This window comes from Lagenorhynchus albirostris, chromosome 11 (genome assembly GCF_949774975.1).
Source record: "Lagenorhynchus albirostris chromosome 11, mLagAlb1.1, whole genome shotgun sequence".
Taxonomy (NCBI): domain Eukaryota; kingdom Metazoa; phylum Chordata; class Mammalia; order Artiodactyla; family Delphinidae; genus Lagenorhynchus; species Lagenorhynchus albirostris.
The window spans coordinates 84506321-84526700 of record NC_083105.1 but is presented as its reverse complement, the minus strand read 5'-3'; the positions used below and the strand labels follow the sequence as shown (position 1 = coordinate 84526700).

The 20380-nt window shown below is 40.1% G+C and overlaps 1 protein-coding gene across 1 annotated transcript in view; it reads right to left on the bottom strand.

Moving 5' to 3' along the window:
* Positions 1–246: 246 nt before the first annotated feature.
* Positions 247–20380, bottom strand: part of BCAT1 (branched chain amino acid transaminase 1) — a 179139-nt gene continuing 159005 nt past the window's right edge. The window contains exons 11-12 of the mRNA XM_060165295.1: positions 1633–1828; positions 247–326 (exon numbers count right to left, since the gene is read on the bottom strand). Coding sequence (XP_060021278.1) covers positions 247–326; positions 1633–1828 — 276 coding nt within the window. The remainder of the gene's footprint in view (positions 327–1632; positions 1829–20380) is intronic.

Here is a 20380-nt window from a genome sequence, read left to right as displayed (position 1 = left end):
CATATGCCTTGAAAAATAAGGAAAAAGACTCTTAATGATTCTTAAATGTTAACGGATTTTAATATCTTACTTGGGCCTCTTAGGGCCTCTCAACCTCAGCTAATATCCTGTAATATGAAATTCTCTAATATTGACAAAGCAAATAAGCAAATGTCCTGCACATTTTAAGTTGAGGGCTTAAGTGCTTCTTTACTCTTTGCTTTCCATGTATTAGCCACTTACATTGCTTTCCTTCTACTAGAAGTTTCACAGGGCAATCCGTCCCAGCACCTGTGGCTTGCATTGTGGACCGAAGACCAGTGTGAAGGTCAAAGTCACAGGAGAATCTGCCAGAAAGTATGGGAGAACAATGAATGGCATGTTAGTGAAATTTTTAAAAAATCACTATTTTACATTCACTAATCGCTGCCTTATCCACATAACAATATCTCTATGTCCCTTTGCCAAGTACACGCATAATTTTTGTTCTTTTAGGCTAAAAGGCCCACTTTTATAGGCTTTTTCCATTTTGCTCACTTATTTTGGAAAGTAAAAATACAAATGATTAAATGAAACCATACAGAAACTCACATTTACAGAAATAACAACTTTTATAAATGGTTCTTTTAATACAACCAACTATCCTTTGGGTATATAATAGTTACTTATTACAAAGAGCATTACAATTGTCCACCAGAGAGAGAGAAAATACATTATTACAGCTCTAGCCAATAAACTGGGCTAGAGCTAACCCAAATATTAGGTGTACTCATCGGGATAAGATAAGTCAAGTTAAAATCCATTTAAAGCATAAAATTTCAAAACAAAAAGAAAATAAGTATAGGATGCTATGTCCACTTGATGGAATATACTGAAGTCATTTAAAATGTGCTTCATAAAAAGCATTTGGAGAAATAAAGGATATTTCCACAAAGCCATTTTGCTGTAGCTATGGTAAAACAACAAATTTCAAATAATTCATTTTTAGAAACCTCCAAGTCATGTGTAAAGCTGATACTAATGACCCTGTTTATCCTTAACCTGATTAAAAGAGGTTTGGGGTTTCCACTTCAATTATTTGACCCTTACAGGTATATAAATAACATTTATATCCAGAAAAAAAATATGTGTAGGGCTTCCCTGGTGGCGCAGTGGTTGAGAGTCCGCCTGCCGATGCAGGGGACATGGGTTCGTGCCTCGGTCCGGGAAGATCCCACATGCCGCGGAGTGGCTGGGCCCGTGAGCCATGGCCGCTGAGCCTGCGCATCCGGAGCCTGTGCTCCGCAATGGGAGAGGCCACAACAGTGAGTGGCCCGCGTACCACAAAAAAAATTTTTTTTAAATTTAAAAAAAATACAGAGTTGTCTGTTCTCTATAGTTTTTAAAGAAAGAGGAGAATAAAAGTGATTATTACACAGATCTATGTATTAACTGAAAGCAGAGTGATATAATCTTCATAACTTTATGAGATAAATCAGAGTATTTAAGATGTGGACCATTCAAAATACTTATAACAACGTAGAAGAACATTTAAAATGCTTGAGAATACCTCACACCATATAAAAAAGTAACTCAAAATGAATCAAAGACCAAAATGTGACAGCTAAGAGTACAAAATTCTTAGAAGAAAACATAGACATAAATCTTTATTACCGAGGCTCCTTGGTGCGGCTAATGGTGGACTCCGGGAGGGCTCACGCCAAGGAGTACTTCCCAGAACTTCTGCAACCAGTGTCCTTGTCCCCACGGTGAGGTACAGCCACCCCCACCTCTTCAGGAGGCCCTCCAACACTAGCAGATCACTGGTTCTCAAACTTTGTCTAGCGTGCATCAGAATCCCCAGGAGGACCTGTGAAAACACAGATGACTGGGTTCCAGCCCCAGTGTTCCTGATTCGGAGAGGACGAGGGGAAGATGGCGGAAGAGTAAGACGCGGAGATCACCTTCCTCCCCACAGATACACCAGAAATACATTTACACGTGGAACAACTCCTACAGAACACCTACTGAACGCTGGCAGAAGACCTCAGACCTTCCAAAAGGCAAGAAACTCCCCACGTACCTGGGTAGGGCAAAAGATAAAAGAATAAACAGAGACAAAAGAATAGGGATGGGACCAGCACCAGTGGGAGGGAGCTGTGAAGGAGGAAAAGTTTCCACACACTAGAAGCCCCTTCATGGGCGGAGACTGCGGGTGGCGGAGGGGGAAGCTTCAGAGCCGCAGAGGAGAGCCCAGCAACATGGATGCGGAGGGCAAAGCGGAGAGATTCCCGCACAGAGGATCAGGGCCGACCGGCACTCACCAGGCCGAGAGGCTTGTCTGCTCCCGCGCCGGGGCGGGCGGGGCTGCGAGCTGAGGCTCGGGTTTCAGTCGGAGCGCAGGGAGAGGACTGGGTAGGCGGCATGAACACAGCCTGCAGGGGTTAGTGCACCACGGCTAGCCGGGAGGGAGTCCGGGGAAAAGTCAGGAGCTGCCGAAGAGGCAAGAGACTTTTTCTTCCCTCTTTGTTTCCTGGTGCGCGAGGAGAGAGGATTAAGAGAGCTGCTTAAAGGAGCTCCAGAGACGGGCGCGAGCCGCGGCTAAAAGCGTGGATCCCAGAGACGGGCATGAGACGCTAAGGCTGTTGCTGCCACCACCAAGAAGCCTGTGTGCGAGCACAGGTCACTATCCACACACCCCTTCCGGGGAACCTGTGCAGGCCGCCACTGCCAGGGTCCCGCTATCCAGGGACAGCTTCCCCGGAAGAACGCACGACGCGCCTCACGCTGGTGCGTCACGTCGGCCTCTGCCGCCGCAGGCCCGCCCCGCACTCCGTGCCCCGCCCTCCCCCTGGCCTGAGTGAGCCAGAGCCTCCGAATCAGCGGCTCCTTTAACCCCGTCCTGTCTGAGTGAAGAACAGACGCCCTCCGGCCACCTACACGCAGAAGTGGGGCCAAATCCAAAGCTGAGCCCCCGGGAGCTGTGAGAACAAAGAAGAGAAAGGGAAATCTCTCCCAGCAGCCTCAGAAGCAGTGGTTTAAAGCTCCACAATCAACTTGATGTACCTGCATCTGTGGAATACATGAATAGACAACGAATCATCCCAAATTGAGGAGGTGGACCTTGAGAGCAATATTTATGATTTTTTCCCCTTTTCCTTTTTTTGTGAGTGTGTATGTGTATGCTTCTGTGTGAGATTTTGTCTGTATAGCTTTGCTTCCACCATTTGTCCTAGGGTTCTATCCGTCCGTTTCTTTGTTTTTTTTTAAATTTTTTTCTTAAAAATTATTTTTTATTTTAATAACTTTATTTTATTTTATCTTTATTTTCTTTTACTTTATGTTCTTTTTTTCTTTCTTTTTTTCCTTCCTTCCTTCCCTCCTTCCTTCCTCCCTCCCTCCCTCCCTCCTTTCTTTCTTTCTTTCTTTCTTTCTTTCTTTCTTTCTTTCTTTCTTTCTTTCTTTATTCTTTCTTTCTTTCTTTCTTTCTTTCTTTCTTTCTTTCTTTCTTTCTTTCTTTCTTTCTACTTCTACTAATTCTTTCTTTCTACTTTTTCTCCCTTTTATTCTGAGCCGTGTGGATGAAAGGCTCTTGGTGCTCCAGCAAGGAGTCAGTGCTGTGCCTCTGAGGTGGGAGAGCCAACTTCAGGACACTGGTCCACAAGAGACCTCCCAGCTCCACATAATATCAAATGGCGAAAATCTCCCAGAGATCTCCATCTCAACACCAGCACCCAGCTTCACTCAACGACCAGCAAGCTACAGTGCTGGACATCCTATGCCAAACAACTAGCAAGACAGGAACACAACCCCACCCATTAGCAGAGAGGCTGCCTAAAATCATAATAAGTCCAAAGACACCCCAAAACACACCACCAGATGTGGACCTGCCCACCAGAAAGACAAGGTCCAGCCTCATCCACCAGAACACAGGCACTAGTCCCCTCCACCAGGAAGCCTACACAACCCACTGAACCAACCTTAGCCACTGGGGACAGACACCAAAAACAACGGGAACTACGGACCTGCAGCCTGCAAAAAGGAGACCCCAAACACAGTAAGATAAGCAAAATGAGAAGACAGAAAAACACACAGCAGTTGAAGGAGCAAGATTAAAACCCACCAGACCTAACAAATGAAGAGGAAATAGGCAGTCTACCTGAAAAAGAATTCAGAATAATGATAGTAAAGATATCCAAAATCTTGGAAATAGAATAGACAAAATACAAGAAATATTTAACAAGGACCTAGAAGAACTAAAGATGAAACAAGCAACGATGAACAACACAATAAATGAAATTAAAAATACTCTAGATGGGATCAATAGCAGAATAACTGAGGCAGAAGAACGGATAAGTGACCTGGAACATAAAATAGTGGAAGTAACTACTGAGGAGCAGAATAAAGAAAAAAGAATGAAAAGAACTGAGGACAGTCTCAGAGACCTCTGGGACAACATTAAATGCACCAACATTCGAATTATAGGGGTTCCAGAAGAAGAAGAGAAAAAGAAAGAGACTGTGAGAAAATATTTGAAGAGATTATAGTTGAAAACTTCCCTAATATGGGAAAGGAAATAGTCAATCAAGTCCAGGAAGCACAGGTAGTCCCATACAGGATAAATCCAAGGAGAAATATGCCAAGACACATATTAATCAAACTTAAAAAATTAAATACAAAGAAAACATATTAAAAGCAGCAAGGGAAAAACAACAAATAACACACAAGGGAATCCCCATAAGGTTAACCGCTGAACTTTCAGCAGAAACTCTGCAAGCCAGAAGGGACTGGCAGGACATATTTAAAGTGATGAAGGAGAAAAACCTGCAACCAAGATTACTCTAACCAGCAAGGATCTCATTCAGATTTGATGGAGAAATTAAAACCTTTACAGACAAGCAAAAGCTGAGAGAGTTCAGCACCACCAAACCAGCCTTACAACAAATGCTAAAGGAACTTCTCTAGGCAAGAAACACAAGAGAAGGAAAAGACCTACAATAACGAACCCAAAACAATTAAGAAAATGGGAATAGGAACATACATATCGATAATTACCTTAAATGTAACTGGACTAAATACTCCCACCAAAAGACACAGATTGGCTGAATGGATACAAAAACAAGACCTATATATATGCTGTCTACAAGAGACCCACTTCAGACCTAGAGACACATACAGACTGAAAGTAAGGAGATGGAAAAAGATATTCCATGCAAATGGAAATCAAAAGAAAGCTGGAGTAGCAGTTCTCATATCAGACAAAACAGACTTTAAGGTAAAGACTATTAGAAGAGACAAAGAAGGACACTACATAATGATCAAGGTATTGATCCAAGAAGAATATATAAAAATTGTAAATATTTATGCACCCAACATAGGAGCACCTAAATACATAAGGCAAATACTAACAGCCATAAAAGGGGAAATCGACAGTAACACATTCATAGTAGGGGACTTTAAAACCCCACTTTCACCAATGGACAGATCATCCAAAATGAAAATAAATAAGGAAACACAAGCTTTAAATGATACATTAAACAAGATGGACTTAATTGATATTTATAGGACATTCCATCCAAAAACAACAGAATACACATTTTTCTCAAGTGCTTATGGAACATTCTCCAGGATAGATCATATCTTGGGTCACAAATCAAGTCTTGGTAAATTTAAGAAAATTGAAATTGTATCAAGTATCTTTTCCGACCACAACACTGTGAGACTAGATATCAATTACAGGAAAAGATCTGTAAAGAATACAAACACATGGAGGCTAAACAATACACTACTTAATAACGAAGTGATCACTGAAGAAATCAAAGAGGAAATAAAAAAATACCTAGAAACAAATGACAATGGAGACACGACGACCCAAAACCTATGGGATACAGCAAAAGCAGTTCTAAGAGGGAAGTTTATAGCAATACAATCCTACCTTAAGAAACAGGAAACATCTCAAATAAACAACCTAACCTTGCACCTAAAGCAATTAGAGAAAGAAGAACAAAAAAACCCCAAAGTTAGCAGAAGGAAAGAAATCATAAAAATCAGATCAGAAATAAATGAAAAAGAAATGAAGGAAACGATAGCAAAGATCAATAAAACTAAAACCTTGTTCTTTGAGAAGATAAACAAAATTGATAAACCATTAGCCAGACTCATCAAGAAAAAAAGAGAGAAGACTCAAATCAAGAGAATTAGAAATGAAAAAGGAGAAGTAAAAACTGACACTGGAGAAATACAAAAGGTTATGAGAGATTACTACAAGAAACTCTATGCCAATAAAATGGACAACCTGGGAGAAATGGACAAATTCTTAGAAATGCACAACCTGCCAAGACTGAATCAGGAAGAAATAGAAAATATGAACAGACCAATCACAAGCACTGAAATTGAAACTGTGATTAAAAATCTTCCAACAAACAAAAGCCCAGGACCAGATGGCTTCACAGGCGAATTCTATCAAACATTTAGAGAAGAGCTAACACCTATCCTTCTCAAACTCTTCCAAAATATAGCAGAGGGAGGAACACTCCCACACTCATTCTACGAGGCCACCATCACCTTGATACCAAAACCAGACAAGGATGTCACAAAGAAAGAAAACTACAGGCCAATATCACTGATGAACATAGTTGCAAAAATCCTCAACAAAATACTAGCAAACAGAATCCAACAGCACATTAAACGGATCATACACCATGATCAAGTGGGGTTTATTCCAGGAATGCAAGGATTCTTCAATATACGCAAATCAATCAACGTGATACACCATATTAACAAACTGAAGGAGAAAAACCACATGATCATCTCAATAGATGCAGAGAAAGCTTTCGACAAAATTCAACACCCATTTATGATAAAAACCCTGCAGAAAGTAGGCATAGAGGGAACTTTCCTCAACATAATAAAGGCCATATATGACAAACCCACAGCCAACATCGTCCACAATGGTGAAAAACTGAAAGCATTTCCACTAAGATCAGGAACAAGACAAGGTTGCCCACTCTCACCACTCTTATTCAACATAGTTTTGGAAGTTTTAACCACAGCAATCAGAGAAGAAAAGGAAATAAAAGGAATCGAAATCGGAAAAGAAGTAAAGCTGTCACTGTTTGCAGATGACATGATACTATACATAGAGAATCCTAAAGATGCTACCAGAAAACTACTAGAGCTAATCAATGAATTTGGTAAAGTAGCAGGATACAAAATTAATGCACAGAAATCTCTGACATTCCTATACACTAATGATGAAAAATCTGAAAGTGAAATCAAGAAAACACTCCCATTTACCATTGCAACAAAAAGAATAAAATATCTAGGAATACACCTACCTAAGGAGACAAAAGACCTGTATTCAGAAAATTATAAGACACTGATGAAAGAAATTAAAGATGATACAAATTGATGGAGAGATATACCATGTTCTTGGATTGGAAGAATCAATATTGTGAAAATGACTCTACTACCCAAAGCAATCTACAGATTCAATGCAATCGCGATCAAACTACCAATGGCATTTTTCACAGAACTAGAACAAAAAATTTCACAATTTGTATGGAAACACAAAAGACCCCGAATAGCCAAAGCAATCTTGAGAACGAAAAACGGAGCTGGAGGTATCAGGTTCCCTGACTTCAGACTATACTACAAAGCTACAGTAATCAAGACAGTATGGTACTGGCACAAAAACAGAAAGATAGATCAATGGAACAGGATACAAAGCCCAGAGATAAGCCCACGCACATATGGTCAGCTTATCTTTCATAAAGGAGGCAGGAATGTACAATGGAGAAAGGACAGCCTCTTCAATAAGTGGTGCTGGGAAAACTGGACAGGTACATGTAAAAGTATGAGATTAGATCACTCCCTAACACCATACACAAAAATAAGCTCAAAATGGATTAAATACCTAAATGTAAGGCCAGAAACTATCAAACTCTTAGAGGAAAACATAGGCAGAACACTCTATGACATACATCACAGCAAGATCCTTTTTGACCCACTTCCTAGAGAAATGGAAATAAAAACAAAAATAAACAAATGGGACCTAATGAAACTTCAAAGCTTTTGCACAGCAAAGGAAACCATAAACAAGACCAAAAGACAACCCTCAGAATGGGAGAAAATATTTGCAAACGAATCAATGGACAAAGGATTAATCTCCAAAATTTATAAGCAGCTCATGCAGCTCAATAACAAAACAACAAAAAACCCAATCCAAAAATGGGCAGAAGACCTAAATAGACATTTCTCCAAAGAAGATATACAGACTGCCAACAAACACATGAAAGAATGCTCAACATCATTAATCATTAGAGAAATGCAAATCAAAACTACAATGAGATATCATCTCACACCAGTCAGAATGGCCATCATCAAAAAATCTAGAAACAATAAATGCTGGAGAGGGTGTGGAGAAAAGAGAACACTCTTGCACTGCTGGTGGGAATGTGAATTGGTACAGCTACTATGGAGAACAGTATGGAGGTTCCTTAAAAAACTACAAATAGAACTACCATGTGACCCAGCAATCCCACTACTGGGCATATACCCTGAGAAAACCATAATTCAAAAAGAGTCATGTACCAAAATGTTCATTGCAGCTCTATTTACAGTAGCCTGGAGATGGAAGCAACCTAAGTGCCCATCATCGGATGAATGGATAAAGAAGATGTGGCACATATATACAATGGAGTATTACTCAGCCATAAAAAGAAACGAAATTGAGCTATTTGTAATGAGGTGGATAGACCTAGAGTCTGTCATACAGAGTGAAGTAAGTCAGAAAGAGAAAGACAAATACCATTTGCTAACACATATATATGGAATTTAAGAAAAAAAATGTCATGAAGAACCTAGGGGTAAGACAGGAATAAAGACACAGACCTACTAGAGAATGGACTTGAGGATATGGGAGGGGGAAGGGTAAGCTGTGACAAAGCGAGAGAGAGGCATGGACATATATACACTACCAAACGTAAGGTAGATAGCTAGTGGGAAGCAGTTGCATAGCACAGGGAGATCAGCTCGGGGCTTTGTGACCGCCTGGAGGGGTGGGATAGGGAGGGTGGGAGGGAGGGAGACGCAAGAGGGAAGAGATATGGGAACGTATGTATATGTATAACTGATTCACTTTGTTATAAAGCAAAAACTAACACACCATTGTAAAGCAATTATACCCCAATAAAGATGTTTAAAAAAAAAGAAAAAAACTAAACAAGTCTCAGAGCTCAAAGAGGGTTGAAGTCTGGGACTTTTGGAAATCTCAGAAAGCTCTTGCCTTAGTAGTAAGAATATTCTAGCTCTAGAGAATAGGCAACTCTAAAATCAGAGAAAGATTAAATCCTGAGCAAGAAACATTAACTGCTTGATAGAATAAAGTCCAACACCCTTTTAAGGAAGAGACAAAATCTAGAAGCTCAACAATGTAAAATTCAGAATATCTAGTACCCCCCACCAAAATTTTAGCTATATGAAGAAACAGGAAAATGTGACCCATAACCAGAAGAAAAATTAGTCAATAAAAACATTCCTAGAACTGGCCAACATGATGAAATTAATAAAGAGGTTTAAAAACCTATTATAAATATGTTAAAGAATTTAAAAGAAACATAAACATGGATGATATCAAAAGAATGAAATGAAACATCCAGAGGTGAAAAATACGGTATCTGACATGAAAAGGTTGCCAGCAAAAATTTAACAGCAAATTAGTTACAACAGAATAAGAAGTGGGTGATCCAGAAGACATACCAACAGAAACATTTCAAAATGAAACATGAAAAGAAAAAAGACTGAACAAAAAAATGAACAGAGCCTCTGTGACCTATAGGATGATAGCAAGTGGCCCAATACATGTGCAATGGAATTTCGGGAGAAGTGTGTGTGTTGAGGAAGGAGCAGAAAAATATGTGGATAAATAATGGCCAAAATTTTGTCAAGTTCAGTGAAAACTATAAACTCATATATTTGGGAATTATAAAGAGTCCCAGACATTATAAATGCACAAGAAATCTCACCAAGGCACATCATAATCAAATAGCTGAAATCCAGGAATAAAGAGAAAAATTTCAATGCAGCTAAAAAGACACACTATTTCTGTCCTCTAACATAAAAGGGGTCTGAATAAAGGAGTAAAGATAAGATTGACCATGGATTTCTTGGCAGAACTTTGTAAGCCAGAAAACAATGAAACAACATCTTTAAAGTGTTGAAAAGAAAACAGCAACCAAAAGTCTTCCCTCCTAGCATTCTACATCCAATGAAAATATTCTTTAAAAAAGTGAAGGCAAAATAAAAATGTTTTTTAAAAATCAAGACCTGGAAGGATCTGTCACTAATAGATTTGCATTACCAGAAATGTTTTTTTTCTTCCAACATCCTGTATATTTTGTTTATTGTCTGTCTTCCTCATGAGAATATCAGGGCAGGGATTTACAAGAAATGTTTTAAGGTAGTTCTTTAAGTGGAAGGAAAAAAACACCACATGGAAACTTATTTACAAAAGGAACGAAGAGTGCTATAAGTAATAAATATGTGGGTAAAAGTAAAAAAAAAAATACCTGACCTGATATTGTTCTATACCTTGGTTGTGGTGAAGGTTACATGAAAGTAAAAGTTTGGTAAAACTCATCAGCTTTGTGCTTTGTGACCACCTAGAGGGGTGGGATAGGGAGGGTGTGAGGGAGACGCAAGAGGGAGGAGATATGGGGATGTATGTATATGTATAGCTGATTCACTTTGTTATATAGCAGAAACTAACACAACATTGTAAAGCAATTGGACTCCAATAAAGATGTTAAAAAAAAAAAGAATGTAAATGCTTTTTAAGTGTTCCAATGTCTTTATTCCTTGGATATGTGATAATCATTTAAAGTTATGTCTCTGGGCTTCTACTTTCTACTGGCTTTCAAATAGGTGATCACAAAATTGTATCTAGTAGTTACAGTTGCAGCATCTTTACTTACCTTCCATGCTCAAACAACCCAGCCATGTAGGCATTCTCAGCCTTAGGATCTGTTACTACTTTGGGCTCCTAACTTCTAAAAATTATACTGTTTTATCCCAGTCTCTACAAAAAGAAAATGTATTATGTTATGAATTGATTTGTTCTGTGGAAATATAACTTCAAAAATACTATGAAATACTATTAATACTATGAAAAATGTATATATACTTAGGGTCAGGGACTCCAGAATTGGGTATTTTGCATTTTCACCCTTTATTTATCTTATTATTTTTCCTAAAAGATTTGATCCCAGACTTGAAAATGGAAACAAAACATTTAGGGGAGAGAAAGAAGTAGTATTGTTGGGTTTCTGTTATGTAATATTCTGGGCTACTCTTCATTGCGGTGCACATGTTTCTCGTTGTGGTGGCTTCTCTTGTTGTGGAGCAGGGGAGCTAGGTGCACAGGCTTCAGTAGTTGTGGCTTGGGCTCAATAGTTGCGGTTTGCAGGCTCTAGGGTACAGGCTCAGTAGTTGCGGCGCATGGGCTTAGTTGCTCCGCGGCATGTGGGATCTTCCCAGACCAGGGCTCAAACCCGTGTCCCTTGCATTGCCAGGCAGATTCTTAACCACTGCGCCACCAGGAAAGTCTCCTAACATTTTTTTTTTGAGTGAACTTATATCTCAAACACCAAAGAACAAATGAGAAGTGTAAAAAAAAAGCACTGACTTTACCAACTCCCACTACAGTTTTCTGTCTTTAAACACTTTTTTAAAGTTCACTATAAATTGCTTGACAATGGCATTCACAGCTGTGGTAAGGGGATGGGAAGTGGATTTCTGTTGCCAAGTTTCCTGAGTGGTGCCTGTAGCAGTCCTTTCTAACTCTGTGGTTACACCCAACACAGCATAGATAGTCCCCAGGAACTGCAAATTCTTTCCTTTCTGCAAATTTACAGTGGCAGCCAAGGAAAACAGAAATCACTGTGACTTGACGGGAAGGAGACAATTGCCAACTGTAAGATGGCAGTGGAAAGACATACTGTTTCAAAAGAAATAGATCTAACTTGTCAGGAAGGCATGCATCTGTATGAAAATTCATGAAGCAAGGTGTAGAAATATGGTGGAGATCATTTGGCCATTGATGATAAAGAAGAGAGAAACAGAACTGATATCGTCGTGGAAGTAAACTTCACACTAAACGGCCCGAGACTGGAGATGCATGGTGTTTTCTGAAGGCAGCCAATACCACTGACAAAGCAACAGAATCCAAAAGCGATGGGGAAAGGGCTGGGGCTTTATCTAGACAGCCATGAAAGTTTTATTCTGCTAAAAACATGTATCGGATCAATTATTGCCTTGCTTTCCTAGTAGTTACATGTCTCAGATGGTTGAGGAAGCAATAAGGAGACCTATAACTCAATCTCATTATGAATTTCAGGGAAGGACTAGATGGTGATGTGTCAGTGCCAGGAAACTTGTGAAACCATCACCCTGATAACTTGCAGATTTGTAAGAGTGAGGGGTGGGAATTTTGGAAAGAGTCAGAAACACACCCTGGCCTTCAGGAAAATAGATCTCAAAGAAACCAGATAGAAATAGTTAACATTTTTTAAAAGGAACGTAGCTCAATAGGGAAGGGCAGTTCTAAAAAGGGGTTGGGGGTGGGGGAGAAAGTTTAACTATCCAATTATTACTTCCAATATATAAAAGAGTTTTCAAAAACTTTTGGGCTTTAAAGAAATAAAAAGTATTCATTTGTTGGATAGTGAATTCCCCAATCACTGGAAATGGTAAACAAATTCTACCCAATTGCCTCTGAATAATGGAACCAAGGGGATTACTATATTACATACGAGTCTGGACTAGATCGGGTTCTTTAAACTTTTTTTTTTATGTGTACCTTGATTTCTTTGGCAGTTTGGAGAAGCCAGTGGATCTGTTCTCCTAATAATGATTTTAAATGCAGAGGATTGCAAAAGAAACCAATGATATTGAGATACAGTTATCAACATTTAAAAAGCAAATTTGTGATATAGTAAATTAATAAATGTGTGTCTTCCTTAATGCATTAAATAATAAGATCTAGCAGCAGGTCTAATGACTATTGTAATTTTGAACGGCAGTGAGTGTAAATGATATTTCAAGACACCTGCAACAAATTTGATGTGTCACGTGAAAATATACCAGCCACAGGTACTATTGAGGTTTGTTACCTAAATTCATAATTTAAGGAAATGCTACAGTACAGTTAGACATTTGTGTAAATAAAGATGTAATTTTTCTCCCATCCAAATTCATACATCCCTTGAATTCTATTCAGGGAATGGCTGAATCCTATCTAAGGTGCATGAGATCCTATGGAAGTGATGGCATATAAAATTTCACCAGATCTCTGTTTCCTAGAGATTAAAGCCCAAACTTTTTAGAACTGCATAAAAAGCCTTCAGCGTGGCATTGGAGGGATAGGACCCAGAGCCAATTTGCCTGGATTCAACTCTCTACTCGGCCACTTACCAGCTTTGTGATCTAGGGCAAATGACTTAAAATCTCAGTGCTTCAATTTCCGCATCTGCAAAATGGGTTATAATAGAATATAGAGCATTGTCTGAAACTTCAAAGAAATCATTCTTGTATATAATAATTATTTATTACTAATACCCAGCTAATTTCATTTCTTACTTTACTTACCCTCTGTCTCCAAACTGTGCTCAGACATGCTAAGCTAATTGCCATTCCACGAGAATATCAGTATTGTTTCACCCCTGTATGCCCTTACTCAGAGCACTTCTTCTGCCTGAAGAATCTGTCCTAAATATCTTGCAGCCCTCCCCGTTCTTTTTTTCTACTTTTCTCCTTCAGACTCCACCAAGCCAGCATGGCAATACTGCTGGCAATAGAAAAAAAAGCCATTTTATCTCATCCAGAGCAGATTTACCAATTCCTACTTTTAGCCCTATAACACTTCTTCCAACCACCAAATTCCAATATGTATTGACTCTGGCACTGTTAGGCATAATACACTTGTGTATGTATATCATAGCAAATGGTGCCCTTATGTCCTTTTGTGACTTTTTCATCCCAACAAATGTAAGTTTCTTAAGGATAAGTCCCATGATTTGATATTGAAGCCCATGGGATAAGCCTAAAGCCAGGTGTACTTCTGATGAATAAATGGATGGATGGATGAATAGATGAATGCATGGTATAGATGTAATCCAGGATTTTCAAATATTCGTATGAAGACAGAAGTCGAATAGCTATGCTAGCGGAAAACAAAAAAAAAATGATTTAATCTCTCCAGTGATTTGCTTGTAACTGTAATCCTTGCCCTTCCTTCCTTAGGAATTGCCATGCAGATATATGTCTTCTTGACACTTCAGAACAATTTCTAACTTACTGGGTTTCTGTAGAAATCCAATGATATAATGCGTTATGAAATGTAACTATGCATATGTAAATAATTAAACTGTGAATTTAATATGTTCTCTCAAAGTATTTCCCCTCCCACTACCTTTCCTGGCACTGTCTTTCCCCCAACACTGCCCATCTGGTCAGAGTGTCACAGCCCTTCTCTGGATCAGTAAACATCCACACATCACTGGCTTCCTGAGGTCACTGAGCATTGGTTACTCAGAAAAGAATGGATGGGGGTGACTAGGTATCACTTTTATCCTTTTCCCTGACACAGAGGTGAGTTCCGAGTCTAGCCTTGAAGTCAGGCCCCTTGGGTTCTAAAGTTGAATTAAATTCAAACCCTGAACAAGTTACTCCATCCTTTAAGCCTTGATTTTCTGACTATTTCCACTTCTTCACCTCCTATTTCTCTCTAATCAAACTTTAGTCTCTTCGGCCTCCATGTCATTCCGTGGTCATTCTCTGCTATTACCTTATTCAACATTTCAGCATCAACGGACACAAGAAATCACGTTTTCCTCCTTGAAACAGTTTCTCCTCTTGGCTTCCTGTGACTCCACTCCCTCCTAATACCCTACCTGCCTTCCTGGCCATTCCCTTTTAATTTCCTCTGCTGGATCTTTTCTCTCTACCTAACCTTTAAATCTTAGAGTGACTCACAACTCAGGCCTGAATTCTCTTTTCTTCTTTTTCTGTGTCTAAGAATATCTCATTCAGTCCCAAGACTTCAAATACCACCTGTAAATTAAAATGCTAATAACTCCCAAGTTTATATGTCCAACCCTGACTACTCCCCTGAGTGTTAGACTCGTAGCCAACTTGGCATCTTTATTGGATGTCTAAAAGGCATGCCAAGAAAAACTCTGGATTTCCCTCAACTCAATCCTAATTAAGAAAGAAACACACACTAAAAAACCCCACTCTTCCCCCTACTCATCCTCATCTCAATCATGACACAACCTAACTGCTAAGCTAAAAACTATGAATCATCTTTCACTTCTCTTCCCATCACCCCGACCCACATTCATCCTACTACCTAATAGTTCTACTCTCAAAACTTCTCTTTTATCTGTCCTGAAGACTGAATCACTTTCACTTATACCACTAGCATCTGAGCCACTTACCATCTTTCTTCGGGACTATTCAACATGTCTATTTACAGTCTTGGACCCCTGCGATCCATTCTCTATGGTGATCTTTTAAAATCATAAATCAGACCATGCCACTCTTTTATTCTGACTCTCAGAATATAAGCCAAACCCTTTCCCATTGCCCACACGGCTTTATAGGTGCTGGCCCCCAGCTATGCTCTCAACCACTAATCTAATACTATCGCCTTTGTTCACTGTGGTCCAGAAGCATTAGTGTTCTACCTGTTTCTCTTAGATTATTTATATTTCCAAGCCTTTATTAGCACTGTTTCCTTTTTCTAGAATGTTCTTCTCCCAGATATTTATATGTCTAACTCTTCTATCATTTAAGTCTGAACTTAAAAATCATTACCTCAAAGAAGTCTTCTCTCACCACTCTATTTAATGTCCATCTTTATTGCACAATCCTATTTTATTTCCCTTATGCCACTTATTACTATCTGAAATGATCTTATTTGTCTCCTTGTTTGTTATCTGTGTCCTTGTCTAGACTTTAATCTCAATCAGACCCATGTCTTGTTAAACACTAGAACACTACCTCACATATAGTAGACACTCAGGGCATATTGTTTGAATAACTAATTGATTGAATGAATGAATGGCTGAATTTTGTTACAGTGTAGGAGTTGTTATGAGGACTAACTGAGATGGTACATGTAAATTGCTTAGCAGGCTGTCTACCACATTGTAAGCGCTCAAAAATACTCAATAACAAAGCAAAAAAGTTAGCTTTTGTTTTTTTAAGTTTTATTTTTATAACTAGATTTTTTGTGGGGTGGGGGAGAATGTAGAAACCTAAAGGTATAAGTTTGAAAATAAGTAACTTTTGGAGTAAGGTAAAAGACGATGTTGGAAAGGGATGGAAAAAGAAGAAAAACAGTGAGACAAGATAGGGAGTTCCCAAGGCACTGGTCCAGGAGATTAATTCTAGGGTAAAAAGACATTGGAAGCAGGTACACAGGGACCTCTTAAGGGAGCTGAGTTACTGAAGACAAATCTGCCAACTTTTTAATTTTCCCAATAATCAGTTCTTCATTTCCCATCACTTTTTAAACAAACGCAAAATAATTATAATCCAGTTCTCCAACTATGGCTTCAGAAAAGACATTGCTTAGCTCACAGAGAGCTCTCTTTGGTGGAGAGAAAGGGATGGGGGAGGATGGAGACCCACAGAAAGGAGAACATCTATCTTTGATGCCATCAAACCCAATGTTTCACTCTCTGGGAGTGTGCTTTAAAATGTTCTTTCTACAGACTTGTGGTTGCCAAGGGGGAGGGGGTTGGGGGAGGGAAGGAGTGGGAGTTTGGGGTTAGCAGATGTAAGCTATTGTATACAGAATGGATAAACAACAAGGTCCTACTGTATAGCACAGGGATCTATATTCAATATCCTATGATAAACCATAATGGAAAAGAATATAAAAAAAGGAGGTATCTATATATGTATAACTGAATCACTTTACTGTGCGGCAGAAATTAACACAACATTGTAAATCAACTATACTTCAGTAAAACAATAAAAAAAATTTAAATTTTTTTCTAGTGTGGCTTGCACCTGTCCTGGCCACATATGCGACTAAGCATACAGTGGTGGACACTGTGACCTTTCCCTACACTTTCCTGACCATATTTGAAAATAGCATGGAGCAGTGTCCAAGCTGGTGGCCACCACTCATGGGAGTCCCATTCAAGCAGAAACATGTGGGAGGTGTGAGAAGGGGATATGTTTTTCTTATTAATTGCCATGAATCAGGCCACCGGGAGTCATGAATGGGAGAGTTGGGGTTAGTACAGTATGAAGGAAAACAAAGTTTATTCAGGCATCCATTGTGCCTATATTTGACACAAATAATTAACATGCATTTTGCAATCAATCTATGAAAACTCAAGACGTATTAAAGTCCCAGTAACAATATAACTAAAACTGTTGAGAATTAGATCTCTCCCACTGAAATCTGTCACATATGCATTCTGCCCACACAGAGAACCGCACTCAAGACTGGATTCGACCGTGTGCAGCTTCAGCTGGCTTTATGTTAAAATGCTGGGAGGTTCAAGTGAGATGCTATCTGAACCTTATAAGTCTGAAAATATCGCAGCAACGCAATGTTCAAAGAGTTACCTTATGCTAATGCTATAAATTCAAGGAAATGTTGCTACAGAGCTAAACCAAGTGGGTTGGAAAAGGAAAACAGTGTAGAGAAAAGATTAATCTTTTGACTCAAGACATATGAGAGTTCAGAATCCCGCTCTGCTGAGTGGCTTTGGAAAAGGTGCTGAATTAGCACAGTGCCTGGTACCTAGTAGGGATGCTGTAAATGTCTGCTGATTGAAAGAACTGCTTTGAACTTCAGTGAACCTATCTATAAAATGGGGATAAAAAAATCTACCCTACAGGATTTTCCTGAACATTAAAGGTAGTGTGGATAAACTGTCCAGCTCCCAAAATACATACTCAGTACATTGTAACCGTTATAATTTTCCTTTACCCTCCTGGCAATAGTCTCCTTGTGATATATCCTTCTACTACTTTGTCACTTAGGATTGGCAGGCCCTTCTATTTGGGTTCTTTTGTCTCTTCTGAGGGATTTCGTAGGATAGAAGAGAAGAGCTTATATGACAGATTTGTATCCCTACACTTCAGGCTTTACTGGAGACTTTGCCTGACCTCATAGCTATATTTTTAAAGTGTTTCCTGTTTCCATATGTAAACTAACTATAGCTAAGGATGTAAGAAATTAACTATTAATTACAGATAGCTAGAAATACAGGAAATTATCGCTATATGTCTCCTCATAATTTACAAATTTCTCCAAAATACCATTTCTCTTGCTGCTGCTCTTGGGTCTTTGTAAGGACCACAAAGAATTCTGGAGGAAAGGGAATTTTAGAGAATCCAGATAGCTGGGTGGAAATTCAGATGTGATGGTGATCTGGTTATACCATCTGTCACCCTTTTGAGCCTCAGTGTAGATTCAGTGAATCTGGTCAGTCAAGAGGCTGCATTTCTCTCTTCTGGCCCCATTCTTGTGAACACTGGGCACTTAGACAAGAGGGAGGTAGGTCAGAAGTTCAGTTCAACTTAATCTGGTAAATACACACTCAAACCTACTGTGAGCCAGGGACTGCAGATACCAAAGTGGGTAGGGTGAGGTCCCAGTCTCCAAGAGCCTCACTTTTCAGTGGGGGAAATGGAGCCATCAAAGGGTCATTTCACTGTAATAAAATACATGTTAACTGATAGGGGTTGACTGAGTCTTTGGGAGGCAAGAGGAGGGCATTGGACCTCTTCACGGAGAAAGAGGCGCGATGGAAGGAAGGAAAATAGTTCAGAAGATTCTGCTTCTGATGGGAAGGCGCGCTCCTGCTTGGCAAAAGTCAGGAAGAGGGGCTTCCCTGGTGGCGCAGTGGTTGAGAGTCCGCCTGCCGATGTGGGGGACACGGGTTCGTGCCCCGGTCCGGGAGGATCCCACATGCCGCAGAGCGGCTGGGCCCGTGGGCCATGACCGCTGAGCCTGCGCGTCTGGAGCTTGTGCTCTGCAACGGGAGAGGCCACAACAGTGAGAGGCCCGCGTACTGCAAAAAAAAAAAAAAAAATCTGGAAGAAGAGCAGCTCAGACTGGGGAGGGAATATATGTACATTTTGTGGACTCAGAAAGAAGCCAGAATGGGTGGAGCTAGACTTAGGCCTTCAGACAGAAGTGTCCTGTATGTCCCCCTTTTTGCATCCATTGCCTTGTTTTACCGTTAGAAGCCCGAGTCATCTCCAGGCCCGAATCTTAACCTCACTTCGAACAGCACATATACTGCCTCACTGCCCACAGTGCAATTCCTAAGTGACCTTCGGCTGTGTCTCTTGCCTCCTGAAGATATCACAGTGGGTATCTACTGTGTCTCAAATAAAACTCAAGCTCCATGCATATCTGTCCAGAGCATGGCCCTGGTCCTCTTTTCCATCTTCATCTCCAGCCACCTGTCCTTTCCATTATATGGTCCAGTGTTTGCTTCGTATAATCATTCTCTCACTTCTTGGCCTCATAGGCACTGCTCCGTCTGCCCTAACGCTCCCTCACCCATCTCTACCTACAGCCTGTTAAAGACTCAGCTGAGGCCGCGCTTCCTCCCAGAAGCCTTTGAGGTCCGTGCTCCCCAACCTTGCCCCCGCTTCCCCTGTCACTGCAGTTCTCAATCTGGTTTAAATCTCCCCCTCTTCTCTGTGCCCACACTGTGATCCTCCCTCATGTTTTCTATCGCTCCCACCAGGGATGCAAGTTTACTGAGTAGCAGGGCTTCCCCTTTGTCCCGTTCGTATCTCCAGGTGTACTCCACTTCCATCTGGGCTGTGTGTCCTTTGTTTGTCCCCTCCATGCCACTCTTCACCCCCTCCCGGCTTTGTGCCTTGGGAGCCGGACTTGTATCGGCTGCCAGCTGTGTGGGCCTATGGGAGGTCCCTGCTGGAGACTGGAAGACAAGAAGAGAATAAGGTCTAAAAATGAGCCAGGCTGCTGTAAACTGTCTGTGTCCCTCTCTTTTTTTTTTTTTTATTTTATTTATTTATTTATTTTTTTTTTTACATCTTTATTGGGTGTGTCCCTCTCTTAAAGGCCAAGGTGCATCTCAGGAGGCCTTCTCCATTCAGGTCTCCCTCCTGGGTTCTAGTAATCTTTTCTGACCGTCGCCCCTTCAGACCTAGGGGTAGTGATGGCTCCCCCTTGTGACTAAGACCCAGCATTTTACACTACATCTTGCTAGTGTCCTTATCCCAGCCCACACCTTTGTTTATGTCCTTTTTATTAAACTCTATGCAAATCACCTCATTTAAATGCACTGTGTGCTGACACACCAGCACATAGAAGTAACTTAATAGACCTTTCAGAAGGAAGAAAAGAAAGAAGGAAGAA